Genomic DNA, 19,754 nt, shown 5'->3' with positions numbered 1-19,754 from the left:
CTAGTCTCCGGTACTTGCTAAGAGTCAAAAACTGACCTGAGGATGCAAAAAGCACATGGGAAACTCTACTGTTTTATTGAGTTAGGGTTCTAAACCTCTTTCATATTTGTTTCCAAATTACAGTGAATAGCATGAAGGTTCATCACAATTTGAAATGTGTGTTTATGAGAGGATCCTTGGTGCTCTGTGAGCTTTCTTGTTTTCTTGCAAATATTTCATTATCCAAAGTAGCTGAAGTTTATCTAGTTAGGATAATGAAATTTCTGCAAAAAACAAGGCACTTCAGAGAGTACGTACTTCTTATTTCAACTCAGAGCTACAAATATTCTCTTTTATGTGTGTTTATGCCCAGCAGGTGGCAGCAAAATGTCACAACGTTATACAATTTAAAGATAGATAGATAGATAGATAGATAGATAGATAGATGATAGACAGATAGATAGATAGATAGATAGATAGATAGATATAGAAAGAGAGAGGGGGGCATGGTTTTTTGTTTTTGTTTGTGTTTTTTTATTATTTTTGTTGTTATTAATTTGTCTGTTTTAAAATATATTTGAAAACCAATAAAAAAATTTCAAAAGAGAGAGAGGGGAGGTACAGACAGATAGATAGACAGACGTAGACAGACCCTCAAATTCATGTCAACTCCCATCAATCACACAGACAGATCCTCTAGGATGACCTGTCTCCTGCAAAGCCCTTCAGATCTTCCAAAATGCACGTACAGTATTGCCATTCTGATTGACTTCATTCACCTCGGTCTGATTGTCCTCATTACAGCATGGATAGCCAATACTGTATATAGAGTGATTAGCTTTACAATGCCAGAGATGGGCCTTTTGGGCCCAATCTAAATAGAACATGGCAAAACAAACTGGTTCTAAATCACGCAAGGGGTGAGAACAAGCTTCATACTCTCTCATTACTTGTTCCACCTATATGCAGGGGTGGGCTACTACCCAGATTGGGGGGGCGGCAAACGCAGTGGGGTAGCGAAAATGGAGCTCCACCCCAGAGCACCCCATTTGCACTGAAAGATGTTGAAAAAAAATGCAGGGCGTCCTGCATAAGCCACGCCCACAGTGGGTTAGTAAAACTTTTGGTAGCCCTTCACTGCCTATATGCTAAATATACAATATGTTGAGGAAAGCAGTGTTGGAAGAAGAGGAACATGGATTTAAAAATGGGGAAATAAGCATAAATAACCCATTCTGTTGCCAATGACAATTCTCTGATAGGCAATCAATCTGCCAGCAACAAAAATCAAACATCACAATATGAACCATTGATGAGGATTAAGTATAAAGAAGACCAAACTAATGCCAATAGCAAGCAATTTTAGAATTGATAGAATATTAAAGTGGGGGTAGATCTGCTTTACATCATCAGCCGCCCCGGGTCTTCGGAGAGGGACGGCATACAAATCTAATTATTAATAATAATAATAATAATAATAATAATAACAACAACAACTATCAAGCAATAAAGGAGCAAGCAGAGAAGAAATGTGTTATAGAGTTACAACGGCAGTGAAAAAAGTGACTTACGGCCGTTTTTCAGACTTCTGATCGTTGCATCATCCCCATGGCCACGTGATTTACATTCACAACTGATTCACGTTTATGACCGTTGCAGTGTCCTGGAGCCACCTGTTACGTTCTGACAAGCAAAGTCAATGGTGAAGCTGTATTCGCTTTTCAACCATGTTACAAATTTAAGCACTGCAGCAATTCACTTAGCCAACAGGGTGAGAAAAAATCGAAACGTAGGTCAAAATTCACGTAATACATTTCTCATTTAGCATCATAAATTTTGGGCTCAATGGTAGTTGCAAATTGAGGACTACCTGTACTGGGTAGATTAGCAATGAAAGCCACGGAAATGATATTCAGATGCTGGAATAGGTTGATGCCAGAAAATATCTGTATTTAGAAAGATCAGAAAAGTGCAGGAAATTGTTTCCCTTGTGATAATATGTAAAAGTCAAAGGTGGACTTTGCAGAAGCTCAGTTGAGAAACTATTGTCTTTTTAAAACAGTGGTTCTCAGCCTGGGGGTCAGGACACTTTTGGGGAGGTCGAATGACCATTTCACAGGGGTTGCCTAATACCATAGGAAAAGACAAATTTTCCATGGTGTTAGGTACTAAAGCTTCTTTTCTGGCACCTAGGAACATATTTTTACAATCCAACCAATCAGGCGTTTACAGTGAGGGTTCCCACTGACCTTCCTGCCAATCAGCTTAAAGTAGAATTGGTACTAGACTTATGGTTGGGGGTCACCACAACATGAGGAACTGTATTAAGGAGTCGTAGCATTAGAAAGGTTGAGAACCACTGCTTTAGAAATTTCTGAGGAAGACTCTTGAGAATATAATGTATAGCTAGGAATTTTTTTTTAAAAAAAGCGTCATAAAATAACTCTCAGTTGACGACACAACTAATATGTCCAAAATATGATAAACACTGAGCTTCTCTCGGTAAGTCTGCAATGCTGGGAAAAGTAAAAAGAAAAAGGAGAAAAAGATGACCAGCAGCAAATTGAATATACAGTATTTACCTACAGCAGAATGTGGAGTCTTCCAATTGGAGAAAGGTCTATTTTTTGTGATCGCTAAAAGCTGATGGTACATAATCTATATCTATCTCTCCATCATCTATCTCTATCTATCATTGTCATCATTTATCATCCATCTATATTTGAATACAGATACTACTTTGTTATGATCAGGTGTTTTTTTTTATAATTTATTTTTTATTTTGATTATAATACAAACAAAACAAGACACATAGACATGTTATGATCAGGCTTTGAAGTGGGATGTTTATTTGAATGTTTTATTTTAATTTAGAATACTTTTTGTCATTTATTTCAAAAAGCTAAATTCTTTCAAAAATGTTGTTTTTATTGACAGATACTAAGTGTACAGTGGATGGTTTACTGGAAGGTGCAGAATATGAGTTCCATGTCATAGCAGTGAACCGAGCGGGGCCTGGCCATCCCAGCAGTGCTTCCAACGCAGTGGTAGCAAAGGATCCCATCAGTATGGTTCTACTTTTCATCTATTTCTAGTGTCCAATATGTATATGTATGGTGTGTTTGTGTGTGTGTGGTTTTTTGGGGGGTGGGGTGGGGGGAATAGAAGGATACAATTCAATTTATAAGATTCATTATACAAGCAGAACATAATGGGATAATCAGGGAACTTGATTGTGGCAGCTTATTGTTACAGGCTGCTGATTGCTTCATTTCCATTTTGTAATGTCACAAATTCATTTACATTTCAGCATGTGACAAGGTGATCCTCTTTCAAATAATATTGAGTCCCCCTAAGGGTGGCGTTGGCCCAATTATACAGCAACAACTATCAATCAATCAATCAATATTATAATTACTGCAACAACATCTACAGTATTTATTGTAAGTCTGTGATCTTGTAGTAACAATAAACTAACAAGAGCAAGCCGAGGGATGGCAAAACGATGCCAGGCTCCTGAAATAAATATTTCCTAAACCATTCGACCTGACCTCTGACATGGCTTCCAAGTTCAGTCTAATGGGGCTAAGATCATTCTGTCCTCTAATGATAGCTATTGTCCTGGTTTAAGGAACAGTAGAAAGTTGAGTGGTCCAGCGATTGTTATAATAGCTGTCATTCACCTCTGCAGGCGGCAAACTGGGGCTGAGGGTAATTGTAGCTCAGCAACACCTGACAAGCCATTGGAAGTGATGATTGGAGAAAAATGTTTCGAAGAAAAAGGTTACATTGTTGTAACCTTTAGTAGTAAGACAGTGAGGGAAAATGTTTAATTTAAAATTTTAAGAATTGCTAATAATGTATAAAATTAATAGAAAACTTTATACGGGAAGAGAGATAAGACCCTCCATGGAGCGAGTGATGAGAAAAGAAAAGTTTGTATATGATTGATTTTAAGCATTGTTGTTGTGTTTATAACCATATATTGTTTTATATCATGGTGGAGGGGGGGGGGAAATTATACCGGAAGTGATGACTGGAGCATGACACAAGAGGTATAGGGGACTTAGTTATAAACTTAACAAAGAGATGAACACTAAAGTCCTGATCGTGATTTCTAAGGACACTATGTGTTTCATGCCAGTTATACAAGATTTCCTGCTAGGGAGAGCCAGTAGATACTAGCACGGTGATGGCAAACCTTTTTTTCCTCGGGTGCCGAAACAGCATGGGCGCGCCCTATCGTGCATGCGTGAGTGCCCACACCCATAATTCAATGCCGGGCCGGGCAAAAACCACTTCTCCCGCCCCCCCGGAGGCCCTCTTGAGGCCAGAAATGGCCTGTTTCCCAACTTCTGGTGGGCCCAGTAGGCTCGTATTTCACCCTTTCCAGGCTCCAAAGGCTTCCCTGGAGCCGGGGAGGGTAAAAACGCCCCCCATCTCCCTTCAGAGGCTCTCTGTAAGCCAACCTCTCTCTCCCCCCCCCCCCCAGCCTCTGTGTGAGCCAAAAATTAGCTGGCCGGCACATACATGCACGTTGGAGCTGTGCTAGGGCAACTGCTCACAGGCCAGCAGATATGGTTCTACGTGCCACCTGTGGCACCCATGCCTTAGGTTCGCCATCACTGTACTAGCACCTAAGGCAGGAGTGCTCCTGGGGGTTCGCAGGGGATCAGGAGAACCTCTAGCTAAGATTCTGTGCAGTCCAAAGAACCCCTAAATCCAGGGGCAGATTCCTATTACTGCTGCTACTGGTGACTGTGCGCGCAGCTTCTGTTCTCTTGTGTGCGTGCGTACACATGCCGGTGTGTTTTTGCTTCTGAACATGTGCAGAAAGCAAAATCTCACAAGGGGACGTGCACGAGATTTCAGCTATTGTTTTGCTTCCACACATGTGTACAAAAAATCGCCAAAATCTCGCACACACGTGAGTCTCCTCACAAGATTTTAGTTCCTGTGCAGAAGCAAAAACACTCTGGGACACAGGAGACCAGAGGCTACACATGCAGCACAACCTTCGCTACTGTTGCGCCATCCTCATCTGTACTGGTAGCAATCCAATACAGTGTTCCCTCGATTTTCGCGGGGGATGCGTTCCAAGACCGCCCGCGAAAGTCGAGTTTCCGCGAAGTAGAGATGCGGAAGTAAATACACTATTTTTGGCTATGAACAGTGTCACAAGCCTCCCCTTAACACTTTAAACCCCTAAATTACAATTTCCTATTCCCTTAGCAACTATTTAGATTATTACTCACCATGTTTATTTATTAAAGTTTTTTTTTTAAATTATTAAAGGCGGACGAAAGTTTGGCAATGACATATGATGTCATCGGGCAGGAAAAACCGTGGTATGGGGGGGGGGAACCGCAAAGTATTTTTTAATTAATATTTTTGAAAAACCGTGGTATAGGCTTTTTGCGAAGTTGAAACCTGCAAAAATCGAGGGAACATTGTACTGCCTAAATTCCACTCCTGGCTGGCCCCTCCCAGGAGTCCCCACGTGGCCCATTTTGGATGCAAGTAAGTGCAGGGTGCACCTAGAGACTTGGGGAGGGTAAAAAAAATGGGCCTACTGGAAGTTCAGGAAGGCTGAAAATGGGCCTGTTTCCAGGCTCCAGAGGGCTCAAGGAAAGCCTCCGAAACCACCACCACCCTGCCTCCGGTGTAGGAGGTCGACTTGGCCACACCCACCATAGCCACAGGGCATAAAAGTCCTTGCTAAACGTTTTGAAGCCGATCCCTGATCTAAGGGTAAATATTCCATTTTGGAAATTTCCAGAAGCTGAAAGATCCCCTCATTTGCTAAAATGTGCCAACTTTTCCATAGAGTCTGATTGCTTTAAAGAATGTCTGTTAGAACGGTAATATTGGCATCTATTCTACATTTCCACCTAAAAATGAGGAAGTAGGCCACTGCTGATTTATAAGCCATTCTTGGGTTCTTTTCCACTATCTTTTAAAAAGTAAATTTTCAAATAGTTTTTAGATTCACAGAGCTTGATCTATGTGGGGTAATACTGAATTTCTGTCTGATAATATATTCTTTTAACACAGTGGCTCTCAACCTTTCTAATGCCACAACCTCTTAATACAGTTCTCTATATTGTGGTGACCCCCAATAACGCCAATTCTCCCAACAGAGCTTTAAGCTGATTGGCAGAAAGGTCAGAGGGACACCCCCACTGTAAGCGACTGATTGGTCATTTTGTAAAAATACATTCCACGGCGCCAGAATAGAAGCTTTAGTTCCTAACACCATGGGAAATTTGTCTTTTCCCACGATCTTACCCGACGCCTGTGAAACGGTCGTTCGATACCCAAAGGGGTCCTGATTCCCAGGTTGAGAACCACTGTTTTAACATATCAAGTCCAGAATATGCCTATATGTTATATACTGGCCCAAAGGCTAGCATGGCTCAGTAGGTTTTCACTGTAAATTTACCAATTCTTCACATGCAAAATGCCTTGGACCGGGTGACTCTCATGAATTTGAGAGGCAGAAACCCTGCCAGCTCCACTGGATTTGAAAGCTTGAATGGTCCATCCATCCAAATGACATGTTCTCCCCCCCCCCCAATAACTTACAACTGTGTATTAATTACTGATGTTTGCTATTGACCCAGAGCCTCCTGGGCTGGTGAGAGGATTGCACGTGGCTGATTCTTCCCAATCCAGCATTTCGTTGGCATGGCAAGAACCCGATGAGGGTGATCCGCCTTCAGGCTACATACTGGAGATGCGAGCTGAGGACACCAAGGAATGGTCCAAGTGCACCAAGATCCCAATTTCTGGCAAGAGTTACACGGTGGGCGGTCTGCAGGAGAGGCAGAAGTATTTCTTCCGCATCCGAGCTGTCAATGAAGCTGGAGTAGGAGAACCAATTGAGCTGAAGGAAGGTGTTCTGGCCATGCCTCCTCCAGGTAAAACTTACCCAATCCAGCCTTCATACAAGCATGCCTTGACTTCTGGTATGTCAGAGGTGGGTTCCTGCCAGTTTGGACTGGTTTTATACAACCGGTAGTAACTTGGCGGCCTGGGTCACTGCTACCCTGTTTCCCCAAAAATAAAACGTATCCCGAAAGTAAGGCATGTCAGAGGTTTTGCAGAATTTGCTAATATAAGGCACCCCCCGAAAATAAGGCGTAGTCAAGTTTACATATGGTACGGTGGAAAAACATATGGTACCATTCAAAGCTGTTCATAGTGGTACCGTAATAATGTGGCGTCCCCTGCTGGCCCCTTCCATCGCTTTGTACCGTCCAGTACAGCAGACACAGTCTGCTGCTGTCTCACCGCCATTACAGTCTCCACTACAGTGTGTAGACTGTAGTTCCCCTGGTGGCCGGAAGCTGCAATAGCGGGAGTATTCTGTTGTACCATATAAGTGCTGTCATTTGTGTGTGTGGGTGCCATACTGACAGGTACCGTACCGTAATCAGTGTACCGTACGGTACACTTTCTTTGAGGGTGTCAGCTTTTCTGCCTGTGAATTTGTCTTATTTGAGAAATATAAGGCACCCCCCGAAAATAAGACGTAGCACAACTTTTGGAGCAAAAATTAATATAAGACAGTGTCTTATTTTCGGGAAAACACAGTAGTTCATGCCCCCAAACCAGCTCTCTCATAGAGAGCCGGTTCAGGGGCATTTTTTGCTTCTGTTCATGCGCAGAAGCTGTTTTAAGCACTGTGCATGTGCATGAACACATGAAGCATGCACATGGTCGGTATTGGGCATGCTACTGGATGGTCCTCATGACCGGCACAGGCATGTTTACTCCTGATACATGCACATGTGCACCCCGTGTGAGATTTGGCTTCTGTGCATGCTCAACAAGCCAAATCTCATGAGATTTCAGCTGCTATAGCCTATACATTTGCTTCCACGCATGTGTGGAAGCAAAAAAAAAAAAGCGAAAATATCCAGAATCTTGCAAGCGCAAGCGAGACTTGGGCTATTTTCGCTGGTATTTTTGCTTCCGCGCATGCAAAAAACCCTGGCAAATTCCAGACTGGGAATCTGTCCGTCGTGCCGTTACTGGGCCAAAATCTATCAGCGTGCCATTTCCGGGCCATTTCCACCAGCCAGACGGAGTCTCCCCACATGGGGGGAAGAGCCCATGACTGCACTGAGCGAACCAGCAGTGAAGAAAAGTGGAACCCACCCCTGTGGTATGTTAACTCTTTTGCAGAAAGTGAATTTGATCTAGAACAGAGTCTCCAACCTTGGCAACTTGTGGACTTCAACTCCCCAAATTCCTCAGCCAACAAAGCTTAAAGCGGCCAAGGTTGGAGACCTCTGTTCTAGAAGATGATACAGCATAATATGAATGGAATTTACGAATCCAGAAAACATTCTGTCAACAAATCTAAGAGATTGGACAACAATTTGTCTGAAATTGTATAGGGTCTCGAGCAGGGAATTGAACTACAAGACTGCCAAGGCCTCTTCCAACTCTGTTATTCTCTTATTGTATTCATTTTTTTCCTTCTTAGGTTAGGTTCATCCAAATAAATGATGCTCCAAATCCTAAGGAACCATTCATATGTTTCAAGGGAAATATTCTTTTTCAATAAGAAGCATTGCTCATTATTTCTTCTCTTTCTCAAAGTTGTTTCTTTTTCTCAAATAGAAAATCAGCTAGATATATTTTTGCCTCTCCACATGGGAAGGATATTTCTACCCTGTCAAACAAGCAGATTCTAATTAAATTCAGGCTAGGCCAGGACTACGTAAAAATACACACAGAAAAACTAGTGGGAAATACTTGTGTCCCTGCAACTTTATTTAGTTTGCCCCTTGGTTACCTGTGCTGAATTGCAGATAAGTTTATTTATTTATTATTTATTACTTAGATTTGTGTGCCGCCCCTCTCCGAAGTTGTGTGATAATAATAACCCTTGACTATATAGTCTGTATATTCTTCCTGAATTAATTTGACAATTTTGCCATTGGAATGGAAGGAATATAATTGGTAGTAACAGTACAAATAGACCCTACTGTTTATTCAGGCATCTTTTTGATGAACACCTCACTGGTAGGCTTTGAAAAGTGTTCAGAAACTTCAGATCGTGCAGAATGCAGCTGCGAGAGCAATCATGGGCTTCCCTAGGTATGCCCATGTTACACCAACACTCCGCAGTCTGCATTGGTTGCCGATCAATTTCCGGTCACAATTCAAAGTGTTGGTTATGACCTATAAAGCCCTTCATGGCATCAGACCAGAATATCTCCGGGACCGCCTTCTGCTGCACGAATCCCAGCGACCGATTAGGTCCCACAGAGTTGGCCATCTCTGGGTCCCGTCGACTAAACAATGTCGTCTGGCGGGTCCCAGGGGAAGAGCCTTCTCGGTGGCGGTCCCGACTCTCTGGAACCAGCTCCCCCCGGGGAGTAGAACTGCCCCCACCCTCCTCGCCTTCCGTAAACTCCTTAAAATTCACCTCTGTCGTCAGGCATGGGGGAATTGAGGCATTCCCCCCTCCCCCGGGCGTATACAATTTATGTATGGTATGTCTGTGTGTATGTCTGGTTTAATAATGGGTGTTTTTTAATTTTTAAAATTTATTAGATTTGTTGTGAATTGTTTTATTGTATGTTGTGAGCTGCCCCGAGTCTACAGAGACGGGCGGCACACAAATCTAATAAATAAATAAATAAAATAAATAAATAAATAAATTTGCTGTGCATACAAAAAGTCCTACATTTTACCCACAAGACCAAACTACTAGCCAGGTCCTGCCCTAAATGAGATAAATAACCTGATTCAGGATTTCCAATGTTCCAAACTTCTCATTCTCTCCATCTCTCTCTCCCTCTCCCCCTCCCTCTCCCTCTCTCTTTCACTCCCCCCTTCTTCCTCTCCTCCTCCCCCTGGGTATGTTGTGTAGCTGCTCCAAAGTTCGATCTGACTGTCAGACTAAAGAACCATATGGTGGTTCGTGCTGGGACTGCCCTCTGCATTCATGCTTCCTTTACTGTAAGTTGACTTTTTAAAATCTGGAATATTGCATGTAAAAATCTTGCATTTCCACACCTTTGGAAATTACTCAAATTGAAACTAATGAGATTTTGAGCATAAAGAGCTGGAAAGTTGGTATAGCAAAATAATTTAAATGGAAAAGAGCCAGGATTCAATTTCTGGCATCTCTAGTCAGAAGTAGTCCTTGTTTACTGATTGCCTCATTTAGAAACCATTTGCAATTATAGTAGTGGTGAAAATTAGGTGTGTGGCCAATCCTTGCATTTGCAACCTTCATAGGCCTATAAAACAAAGAAAATCTGAAATACGATTGTAAGCACAATCACGGTTACACTTAGTGTTTACTTTACAATGATCAAATTCCTGGTCCCAACTGTAGTTGCTAAATGAGGACTACCATAATAGAAAATGATGGGAGGAGATATTTGAAGATATTTGGCCTGAGATACTCAAGTGTCATATGCACATCTACATTTATTTATTTGTTTGTTTGTTTGTTTGTTTGTTTATTTTGTCCAATACACAATGAGGGTTTTAGTGGGTATATACACATAGTAAAATACATGATGAAGGTTATAGAGGAGATACTCATAGTAAAATATATCTATGAAAGAATAGAAAAGAAGATATAGTAATAGAACATATCAATGAAAGAATAGAAGAAGAGATATAGGAATGGAAGAAAGGTATAGGAGATATAGGAGAGCAATAGGACAGGGGACGGAAGGAACTCTAGTGCATTTGTACTTTTGTAAGCTCTAGTAAGTAGTGAGATTGCCAGAGCAGAAGCTACGTAGGATTAGGTTTACAACTCTTGAAGCCTTCTTGGCTATATTGTTGCAGTGGGCTTTGTCACTTAAATCTTTTGTTATTAGTATACCAAGGTCTTTAACCAAGTGGGGATTAACTGTGATAATTTGATTATTCAGTTCATACATCTATATATGTATCCTACATCTGGCTGTACGATGGTTCAATGGGTAAAGACGCTGAGCTTGTCAACTGTAAAGCTGACAGCCTGAGTTTGAGACCCAAGCATAGCATGTCAGAGAGCTTCCATCCTCGCTCCAGCTCCTGCTCATCTAGCAGTTTGAAAGCATGCAAATGCAAGTAGACAAATAGGTACCACTTGGGGGGAAAGTAACAGTGTTCCATAGTTTCGGGCTGGCCACATGATGACAGAACCATCTCTGGGGTAATATAGGCTCCATCAGCTGAGACTCAGAGATGAGCACCAGCTTCTTGAGCTGGTCCATGTAGAGATATAGAAACCAGTTTGATCTAGTAATTAAGGCACCAGGCTAGAAAGCGGGAGTTTCTCAAAGGCTATCAGGGTGGGCACTTCTGTGCTGGCTATTCAGAAAATGTTAAAAACTGGATTACCTTAGAAATCTTTTCGTACGTTTCTGTATGATGGCATCTTGTCATTGTTCTTTTTTTTCTCTATATTATTTCTTATGTTTTTGTTTTGTACTTTTGTGCGGTTATTATTACTGTTACTGGGATTGGTTTTAATTTGAGAGCGAATATTTTTGGCTGAAATTTTGGGTGCATCATGTACTCTGAATGTAGCTTTTTTTCCCCCGAAGCTTTTTTTGCAGCCCTAACTAGGCGCTAACAAACTTCCCAGGTCTTACCTTGCAGGCTCTTTCAGTGTTACTCTCTGTGAGTAATGTTTTTCCAGGCTTTTTTTCATTGTTCTACTTGCTCTGAATGTGTTTGTTTCCAGCCCTAATGAGGTGCTAACAATATTCCCATCTCATACCAGTTTGCAAGCTCTTTCGTTGTTACTCTCTGCGAAGAATGTTTTTCCAGGCTTTGCAGGCTTTTTTCATTGCTCTACTTTCTCCAAATATGTTTGGACATCCCCCACCCCCCATTTTCCAGTCCTAACCAGGTACTAACAATGTTTCCTTCCAGCCCTAACCAGCTTGCAAGATCTTTCATTGTTACTCTCTCTAAATAAGTTTTTAAAAGCCCTAACCAGGGGATAAAATAATGTGCTGAAGCTGAACAGACTAAGGACGCTAGTCAGATGAACACCTTGTAGTCAGATTCCCCCCCCCCATTTTCCTCCTCAAAAACTAAGGTGTGTCTTATACTTTGAAAAATATGGTACTTAAAAATAAAAATCTCAGGTATGTGCGATGTAAAATATAATTTCTGAGATGTTAAGAAGAGGTGACAGTTTGTATTGTGTATAACTATTTCAATGGGAAGCTATAAATATTCAAGAAGCTGCTTTTCTACTTCTAATTAGTAAGAGAGACCAATGCCAGTTGGGTTTTATGAACCCTGTAATTGCTGCTCAAATCTACACTAGGAGACTTCAATGTTGGGTCAGGCCAAGCTTTCCACGATAGAGATTCCTTACTATTGTCCAATGTTAGCCTGAATGATTTTTATGATTCAGGAGTTCTTGTTACTCTGCTGCTTGTTTCATAGAGTAGTTGACTGGATGTAAAGTTGTAACAATTGCTCCATGTAGTCCTTGAATCATCACAATAGCCTCAAAGAACCTACTTGGTGATTAGGGGTGATAAGGTTCAGCTGAGAGAGAGTCCTTCGGGGAGTTGGGTGACATAGAAATACAATAAAATTAATAAATTAACACATCTAATTGATAATCAATTAAAAAAATTAATTTTTTTAAAAAAATTTAAAAAATTAAAAAATTAAAAATTAAAAATTAAAAATTAAAAATTAAAAATTAAAAATTAAAAATTAAAAATTAAAAATTAAATTAATTAAATTAAATTAAATTATTAAATAATTAAATTAAATTAAATTAAATTAAATTAAATTAAATTAAATTAAATAATTAAATTAAATTAAATTAAATTAAATTAAATTAAATTAAATTAAATTAAATTAAATTAAATTAAATTAAATTAAATTAAATTAAATTAAATTAAATTAAATTAAATTAAATTAAATTCCTTGAAAACAGACTGAAGCATTGGTGGCTTTAAAGTTCTTTGTAAAATTATTTCCAAGCAAGCAACACCAACCTCTGGGAAAAAATAGTTTGTTTTTCTCATGGATTAGGAAAAAGACATAAAGTCAGTCAGAGGAAGAGGGGGAGGAAGAAGAGGAAGTAGTAATAATCCATTCATTTGATGACTTTTCCTCCATCTGCCCTGCTTGTTCAGCTTCCTCCCAGTAGTGGGTTCTAAACCCTTTACCACCAATTCATGCTTGTGCTTGTGCTCATGTGCAACACTTCTACATATGCGCAGAAACATCTTGGGTGGGCAGAGCCTCCTGCCGCCGGCGCTATCGGTTCTTAGAACTAGGCCCAACCGGGAACAACCCACTGCTGTTCCCCACAACTCTAAGATTTCCTCTCCTGCAGGAATACTTCTATACATAAAAGTTCCAGAATCCTATAGGGTGCATTATTTTAAAACAACAACAACCCACAATGTGGAAATAGCAACATCCAGAGAATTTCCTGCCCATCTTATTCTCCTGTTTTTCCTCCATCTCCCTTCTTATAAAGAAGCAGAATTCTAAATTGAGAAAATGCTTGGGTAAAAGATTAGAGGAAAAAAACACCCTGGCATGAGGAGGCCCCCTCTCCTTCTTCCTTTCAACCTGCTTTGTCTCCAACAGGGCTCTCCTCCTCCCAACGTTGTGTGGCAAAAAGAGGGGGTCCCCACAAGGGGGAGAGAAAGCATTACAAAAGGCAAGCATCACTCCCAGTTCCTCATCCATAGCACCAAGCGCTATGATTCTGGACTCTATCGGATTGTGCTGAGTAATGACTACGGAGAGGCCCACTACGACATCCATGTCCGAGTCACAGGTAAAGAATCAGAAGGAGGGATAAGCGAGGAGGTAGAGCCTGTCCCATCTATTGATTTAGCCTGAGGATTCGTTGTCCATGCTGAGGAGGTCAGAAAATAGAATTTCTGAGTCAGGCATTTTTCCCCACCCCGACTCCTGAGAGTTTATTTATTCCTGAGAGTTTATTAATAAATTCCTTGTGTGTCCAATTGCACTTGGCAATAAAGAACTACGATATTCTATTCTATTCTATTCTATTATTCTATTTTATTTTATTCTATATTCTGTTCTGTTCTATTCCATTTTTATTAATTCTATTCTCTCCTATCCTATTTACTAGTTTCTAGTTTTTATTATTTTCTATTATTTTCTATTTTCTATTTATTTTCTATTTTCTATTTATTTTCTATTTTCTATTTATTTTCTATTTTCTATTATTTTCTATTCTATTATTATTATTTCTCTCCTCTCTTCTCCTCGGCAAAATAATAATAATAATAATGCAGATCAATGTGCATTAAATATTAAGGTCCATTCTGCCCCTGATAACATCTTAGCCTGGGAATTTATTAGATCCAAGCTCAAAAGTCCTTCTTGTCTCAAATTGCATAGGTTTTCCTGTTTGCACAGGGGGTTGGACTAAAAGACCTCCGAGGATGCTTCCAGCTCTATTTGGACTGATTTAGAGTGGCTAGATACTGATGATTAAGCAATAATCCAAGACATATTATTTTTGTTTTTAATTTATTTTAATCAGTCTTTTTCAGCTCTCGTGAGCACTTTACATTCTTTGATTTTTATGATTCTGAGTAGCTAGAAATCAGAAATAAAGTCTATATTTCTGCTCATGAATAGCAATAGCGTTTAGACTTATATACTGCTTCAAAGTGCTTTTACAGCCCTCTCTAAGCGGTTTACAAAATCAGCATATTTCCCCCAACAATCTGGGTCCTCATTTTACCCACCTCGGAAGGATGGAAGGCTGAATCAACCTTCAATCCGTGGTAAGATTTGAACTGCTGAACTACAGCTAGCAGATAGTTGAAGTAGCCTGCAGTGTTACATTCTAACCCCGGCTCTTATGAACCATGGACCAACAGTATAAAACACCCATAATGTCAGCCAATCAGGGAAGGGCAGTATTGTAATAGCATTGTAATACAGCGTTTCCCAACCTTGGCAACTTGAAGATATCTGGACTTCAGCTCCCAGAATTCCCCAGCCAGCATTCGCTGGCTGGGGAATTCTGGGAGCTGAAGTCCAAATATCTTCAAGTTGCCAAGGTTGGGAAACGCTGTATTACAATGCTAGTTTTGAATAATTTGCCACTCTTTATGGCTTAATATCTCAAAAACAGGTCATCAAAGATATATTTTTAAAAACATGGATTTAATGTCACCTCGCAATGAGATGGATAGCAAGCAAATTCAAGAAATAAATGAGAAAAATTATCGTATAATTATTGCCGGGAACTAACTGATGGATGCCTAGAAAGAGAAAAGATGTTCTGGTTCATCTTTTATTTTATTTTTATTTTAGACTTCCCAAGGCCACCTACTAATCTGAATCTCTATGAAGAAGTGCCCAATACTGTAACACTGAAATGGGACCATTCTCCAGATGTGAAGGAAGATGACGATGCCCATTATGTCATTCTAAAGCGTGACACCAGCACTGCCACTTGGTTCACTGCAGCGGAAAAAGTGTACAGTAACAAGTACACTGTCACTGGTCTGCTCCCTGGCAGGAAATATTTCTTCCGGGTGATTGCCCGCAATGATATTGGTGACAGTGATCCTTTGGATTCAAAAGACTCCTGGCATATCAATAAAGATATAGGTAAGTGTTGGCTTGTCTCGGTTAGCTAGGCTATGAAACTTTCGACAATACCGAGCAGAGAATTTTAACAGAGCGTGGATGTGTGATAAACCCAAGACACAGACTTAGTTAAATAAGTATTATTTACATATAAACAAAATATAAACAATCCAGAATAAGCACGAAGCAAATACAGAATAATACACACTGAGCAATTACAAGATTAGCACAAAGCAAAATACAATATAGATAAAAGCACAAAGCTTATACAAGCACGAAGCTTAAACACAACTCCCCCATCTCAGGCAAAAGTAAAGTAAAGGAAATGACCGAGCAAAATAATGAGCTTTTATAGCTTCAGTGAGGAAGTGACCAAACAGCCTTGAATATTAACTCTTTAAGTACAAGTTAACCCTTTAAGTGCGCATTAACTCTTTAAGTACAAGTTTTACAGTAGCAACTGTAACATTTAAAGTGACAGTACAAGTTTACAGTGGCAAACCCTAACACACATGTACTCCTGTACTAACAGTAAGTATGGATATCTCTATAGCAGTGATGGCAAACCTTTTTTGGTTTAGGTGGCAAAAGAGGGGGAGCACAGGAGGCAGGGGTGGGCAGCAGGCAGGAAGGGTTGGAATGCAGTTCCACTGGCGGAAATGAAGCTGTGTGCCCAGCTCCAACTGACTATCCCCCACTCCCATCCTTCTCCTCGGAAAGCAGCAGGGAGACCAGCACCGGCAGGAGTTGCAGGGGGCCCTTTTCCTCCTGCCTCTTTTCTCAACAGCTGATTGGTACCCATTCGCCTAGCTACCCAGCCTGAGGCAGGGGGTGACCCAGGAAGGAGAGCGCGAGAAACGTGAAGCAAATTGTCACCCCAGAAAGCGACACTGGTGATGTTGTAAGTCGAGGACTTAACAGTTCACTTGAACGATGCTTATCGTTCGAGCCACTCCCACCTGGTCACATGGCCGGCAAGCCACTCCTACCCAGTCACATGATCATCATGCCACACCCACAAAATAAGCCACACCCACAGAGTGGCAGTAAAAATTTTGGTTGCCCATTACTGACAAGAGGGGTATGTGGGATTAAAGCAACCTAAAAATAAAAATGAATATCAAGATAAAAAAGAAAGGAGCATGTTTTATAAGGAGAAAAAAATATTTCAGGAAACTGGAGGATTTATTTTGCATAGTGTTCCTGTCCATATATAACTTAGATGTAGACAAACACACGGCTGATGAAATGAACGATCTATTGGAGCCCATAACCAATCTCATTGTTTTGTTGACAGAACTTTTCCATGCCAAGATGAAGGAGTACCATGAACGGGACTGGAGCCATGCTCCCCATTTTATAATTCCTCTGAAGAACCACTTAGTGTGCCGAGGTCATGACTGTACCATGAGCTGTGCTTTCTTAGGAAACCCCCGCCCAGCAATGACATGGTACAAGGGTGAAGTCAATATCACAGCCCAGTCCAAATTCTGGTACAATTCAACCAGTGGTGTCTGTACATTGATGATTCCCACATGCACAGCCAAAGATAGCGGCGAGTACTCCATACTAATTGAAAATGAGCTTGGGAAAGAAAAATGCAGTTGTACCTTGACAGTATATGGTAAGTTCTCTCTCCCCTTGGGCACACATTGAAGATATTGGTACTATCCCATCCAATATCTATCCCAGATATTGACAAAATTGAACCGGTCCAAAGACAGGCTACAAGAATGGTGGAAGGTCTTAAGCATAAAACGTATCAGGAAAGACTTAATGAACTCAATCTGTATAGTCTGGAGGACAGAAGGAAAAGGGGGGGACATGATCGAAACATTTAAATATGTTAAAGGGTTAAATAAGGTCCATGAGGGAAGTGTTTTTAATAGGAAAGTGAACACAAGAACAAGGGGACACAATCTGAAGTTAGTTGGGGGAAAGATCAAAAGCAACATGAGAAAATATTATTTTACTGAAAGAGTAGTAGATCCTTGGAACAAACTTCCAGCAGACGTGGTAGATAAATCCACAGTAACTGAATTTAAACATGCCTGGGATAAACATATATCCATCCTAAGATAAAATACAGAAAATAGTATAAGGGCAGACTAGATGGACCATGAGGTCTTTTTCTGCCGTCAGACTTCTATGTTTCTATGTTTCAATTTAATAGGTTTAGCCTCAGAAGAGAGCCAGTTTGCTGCAGTAGTTAAGGAAACAGAATAGAAACCGGGAGAGTGTGTGTTCTAAGGTCAGCTGAGTGACCTTAGGCCAGTTACACTCTCAGCCCTAGGAATGAGGCATCAGCAATCTACTTTCTAAAAACCCACTCAAGAAAACTGTAGGGACCAGTGCGGGCAATTGCCTAGAATCAAGTTTGACTTGATGCCACCCACAAAGAAGGGAGGGGGGAGGTAATTAAAGTCAGATAAGATATAACTTCTGCTATTGAAGCTGATACTTTTTGCACCAGTTCAGGGAAAGAACTTGAATATTTTCCCCCTCCTGAGACAGAGAGATGGCCACAGCTAGGGAAAATGTCAAAACTTTGATGCTGCAGATCATTTAATGCAAAATTCGCGATGTTTTTATATCATGAATTTAAGGAATTACATCAAAGGAGCTTTTTTGGAATGCTATAAAGCCCTTGATGAAAGCCTTGAGTCACCTAATGTCAAGGGAGATATATTTTGTTTTTAGAAAGCTATTGAACACCTGCATTTGCCTAAACTTCTTGCAAGCCAGGAAGTAGTTATCATATGTAAATATTTTTTTTAAATACTCCTACCCCACTATCAAATAGTGACTTTAAGAATAAGAGACAAATGCCTTGAGAATTTGACTACAAACAGAATTTTCCTGCAGTTCAGTAATAAACTGCTATTTATTTATTGAGTTTGTACAGCTGCCCATATGATAAAAAGTAATTCTGGGTGGCAACGTTCAATAATGCAACAATGCACCTGTCAATATTTTTTTTATCCTTTCTCTTTTAGAAAAAGATGATAAAAGCATTTTGGACACAGTTATTGGCAGCCTGCAGAAGTCAAAACATCTCATGTGAACCACATACCAAATATAAATGTCAAGTATGGTTCAGCGTCATTCAAACTGTTTTGGGTTGTGCATGATTTGAGCTCTTTGGGACTGCATAATTATTAGTAGTCTTGTAATGCAAATGAGACGATGGTAGTCAAGCTGTCACAGGGACAATAGAATTGCCATCAGGAGACTAAGAAGATGTAGATTATTCCAGTTATAATTAGAATCATAACCATAATAGAGCTGGAAGGGACCTTGGAGGTCTTCTACACCTGGCATTTATTATGTAATTTAATAACAACTTGGCTTTTATTTAGTATTTATTAAGTAGAAAAATGTAAAATGAGACAAATATACTTTTGTGCCTTCATTCTATTTCTTTTTTCATTTATCTAAATCCTGGAGCCTGTCATTCATTTCCCCACTGGAAGTTTGCATCGTGTTATTATATAACACTACTGTACACACACCCACAAACCACAAATCTATCATTTTGCTAAGGATGTGATGTTCATCCATCGTGTTCGAAGAGGACCTGGGCTGTACATGATGTGTCTGCAGGTGGCTGGCAAGGCCTACACAGGCACAAAATGTTCTGCCACGTGTTGGGCAGACTTGTGTGGGCACCATTGTCATAACATTTGCAGCTCTGGCTTTGCAGGGTGCATGCTTATCTTCTGCTATGAATGTTCCTCTGGCCTCAGATGTCTGGTAGCCTTGGTGGGTCAACATGTGCAATGTTGGTTGATCTTGTGCCAGGGTTTCCCAGGAGGTGGTGTCGATATCAAGGGACTTGAAGGAGGCTTTCAACGTATCTTTGTATTGCTTCCTTTGTCCCATGCAATCACTTTCCTTTGGACAGCTCACCATAGAGGAGCTGTTTAGGGATGCGATGGTCTGGCATCCTAGCAACATGACCTGCCCAGCATGTACTTTGCTAATTATATTTTGCAATTATCTAATGGAGTAGAAGAATGACCATTGCAACTGTACCTAATCAGAATTTCATTGTTAAGTTGGTAAAGCACACATAGCAACAAATGCTTAAGAGCTTATCCAGTCGAAGTAGGACATTTAGATTGAAGTGGCTTTTGGAATTATCCTCACAGTATCAACTGCCAACATGCTTGGGTGACATAATGTAT

The 19,754-nt window shown here is 40.4% G+C and overlaps 1 protein-coding gene across 1 annotated transcript in view; it reads left to right on the top strand.

The window, feature by feature from the left end:
* The window catches only part of IGSF22 (immunoglobulin superfamily member 22), a 46,360-nt gene extending 27,313 nt beyond the window's left edge, over positions 1 to 19,047 (top strand). The window contains exons 16-22 of the mRNA XM_070735619.1: positions 2,917 to 3,045; positions 6,603 to 6,899; positions 9,869 to 9,957; positions 13,576 to 13,768; positions 15,289 to 15,588; positions 16,865 to 17,191; positions 18,564 to 19,047. Of these exons, the coding sequence (XP_070591720.1) occupies positions 2,917 to 3,045; positions 6,603 to 6,899; positions 9,869 to 9,957; positions 13,576 to 13,768; positions 15,289 to 15,588; positions 16,865 to 17,191; positions 18,564 to 18,631 (1,403 nt within the window). The 3' untranslated portion in view covers positions 18,632 to 19,047. The remainder of the gene's footprint in view (positions 1 to 2,916; positions 3,046 to 6,602; positions 6,900 to 9,868; positions 9,958 to 13,575; positions 13,769 to 15,288; positions 15,589 to 16,864; positions 17,192 to 18,563) is intronic.
* The last annotated feature ends 707 nt before the right edge of the window (positions 19,048 to 19,754 follow it).

This window comes from Erythrolamprus reginae, chromosome 1, assembly GCF_031021105.1.
Source record: "Erythrolamprus reginae isolate rEryReg1 chromosome 1, rEryReg1.hap1, whole genome shotgun sequence".
NCBI classification, from domain to species: domain Eukaryota; kingdom Metazoa; phylum Chordata; class Lepidosauria; order Squamata; family Dipsadidae; genus Erythrolamprus; species Erythrolamprus reginae.
Note: the sequence above shows the minus strand (reverse complement) of the source record. Positions and strands in the feature narration are given on the sequence as shown.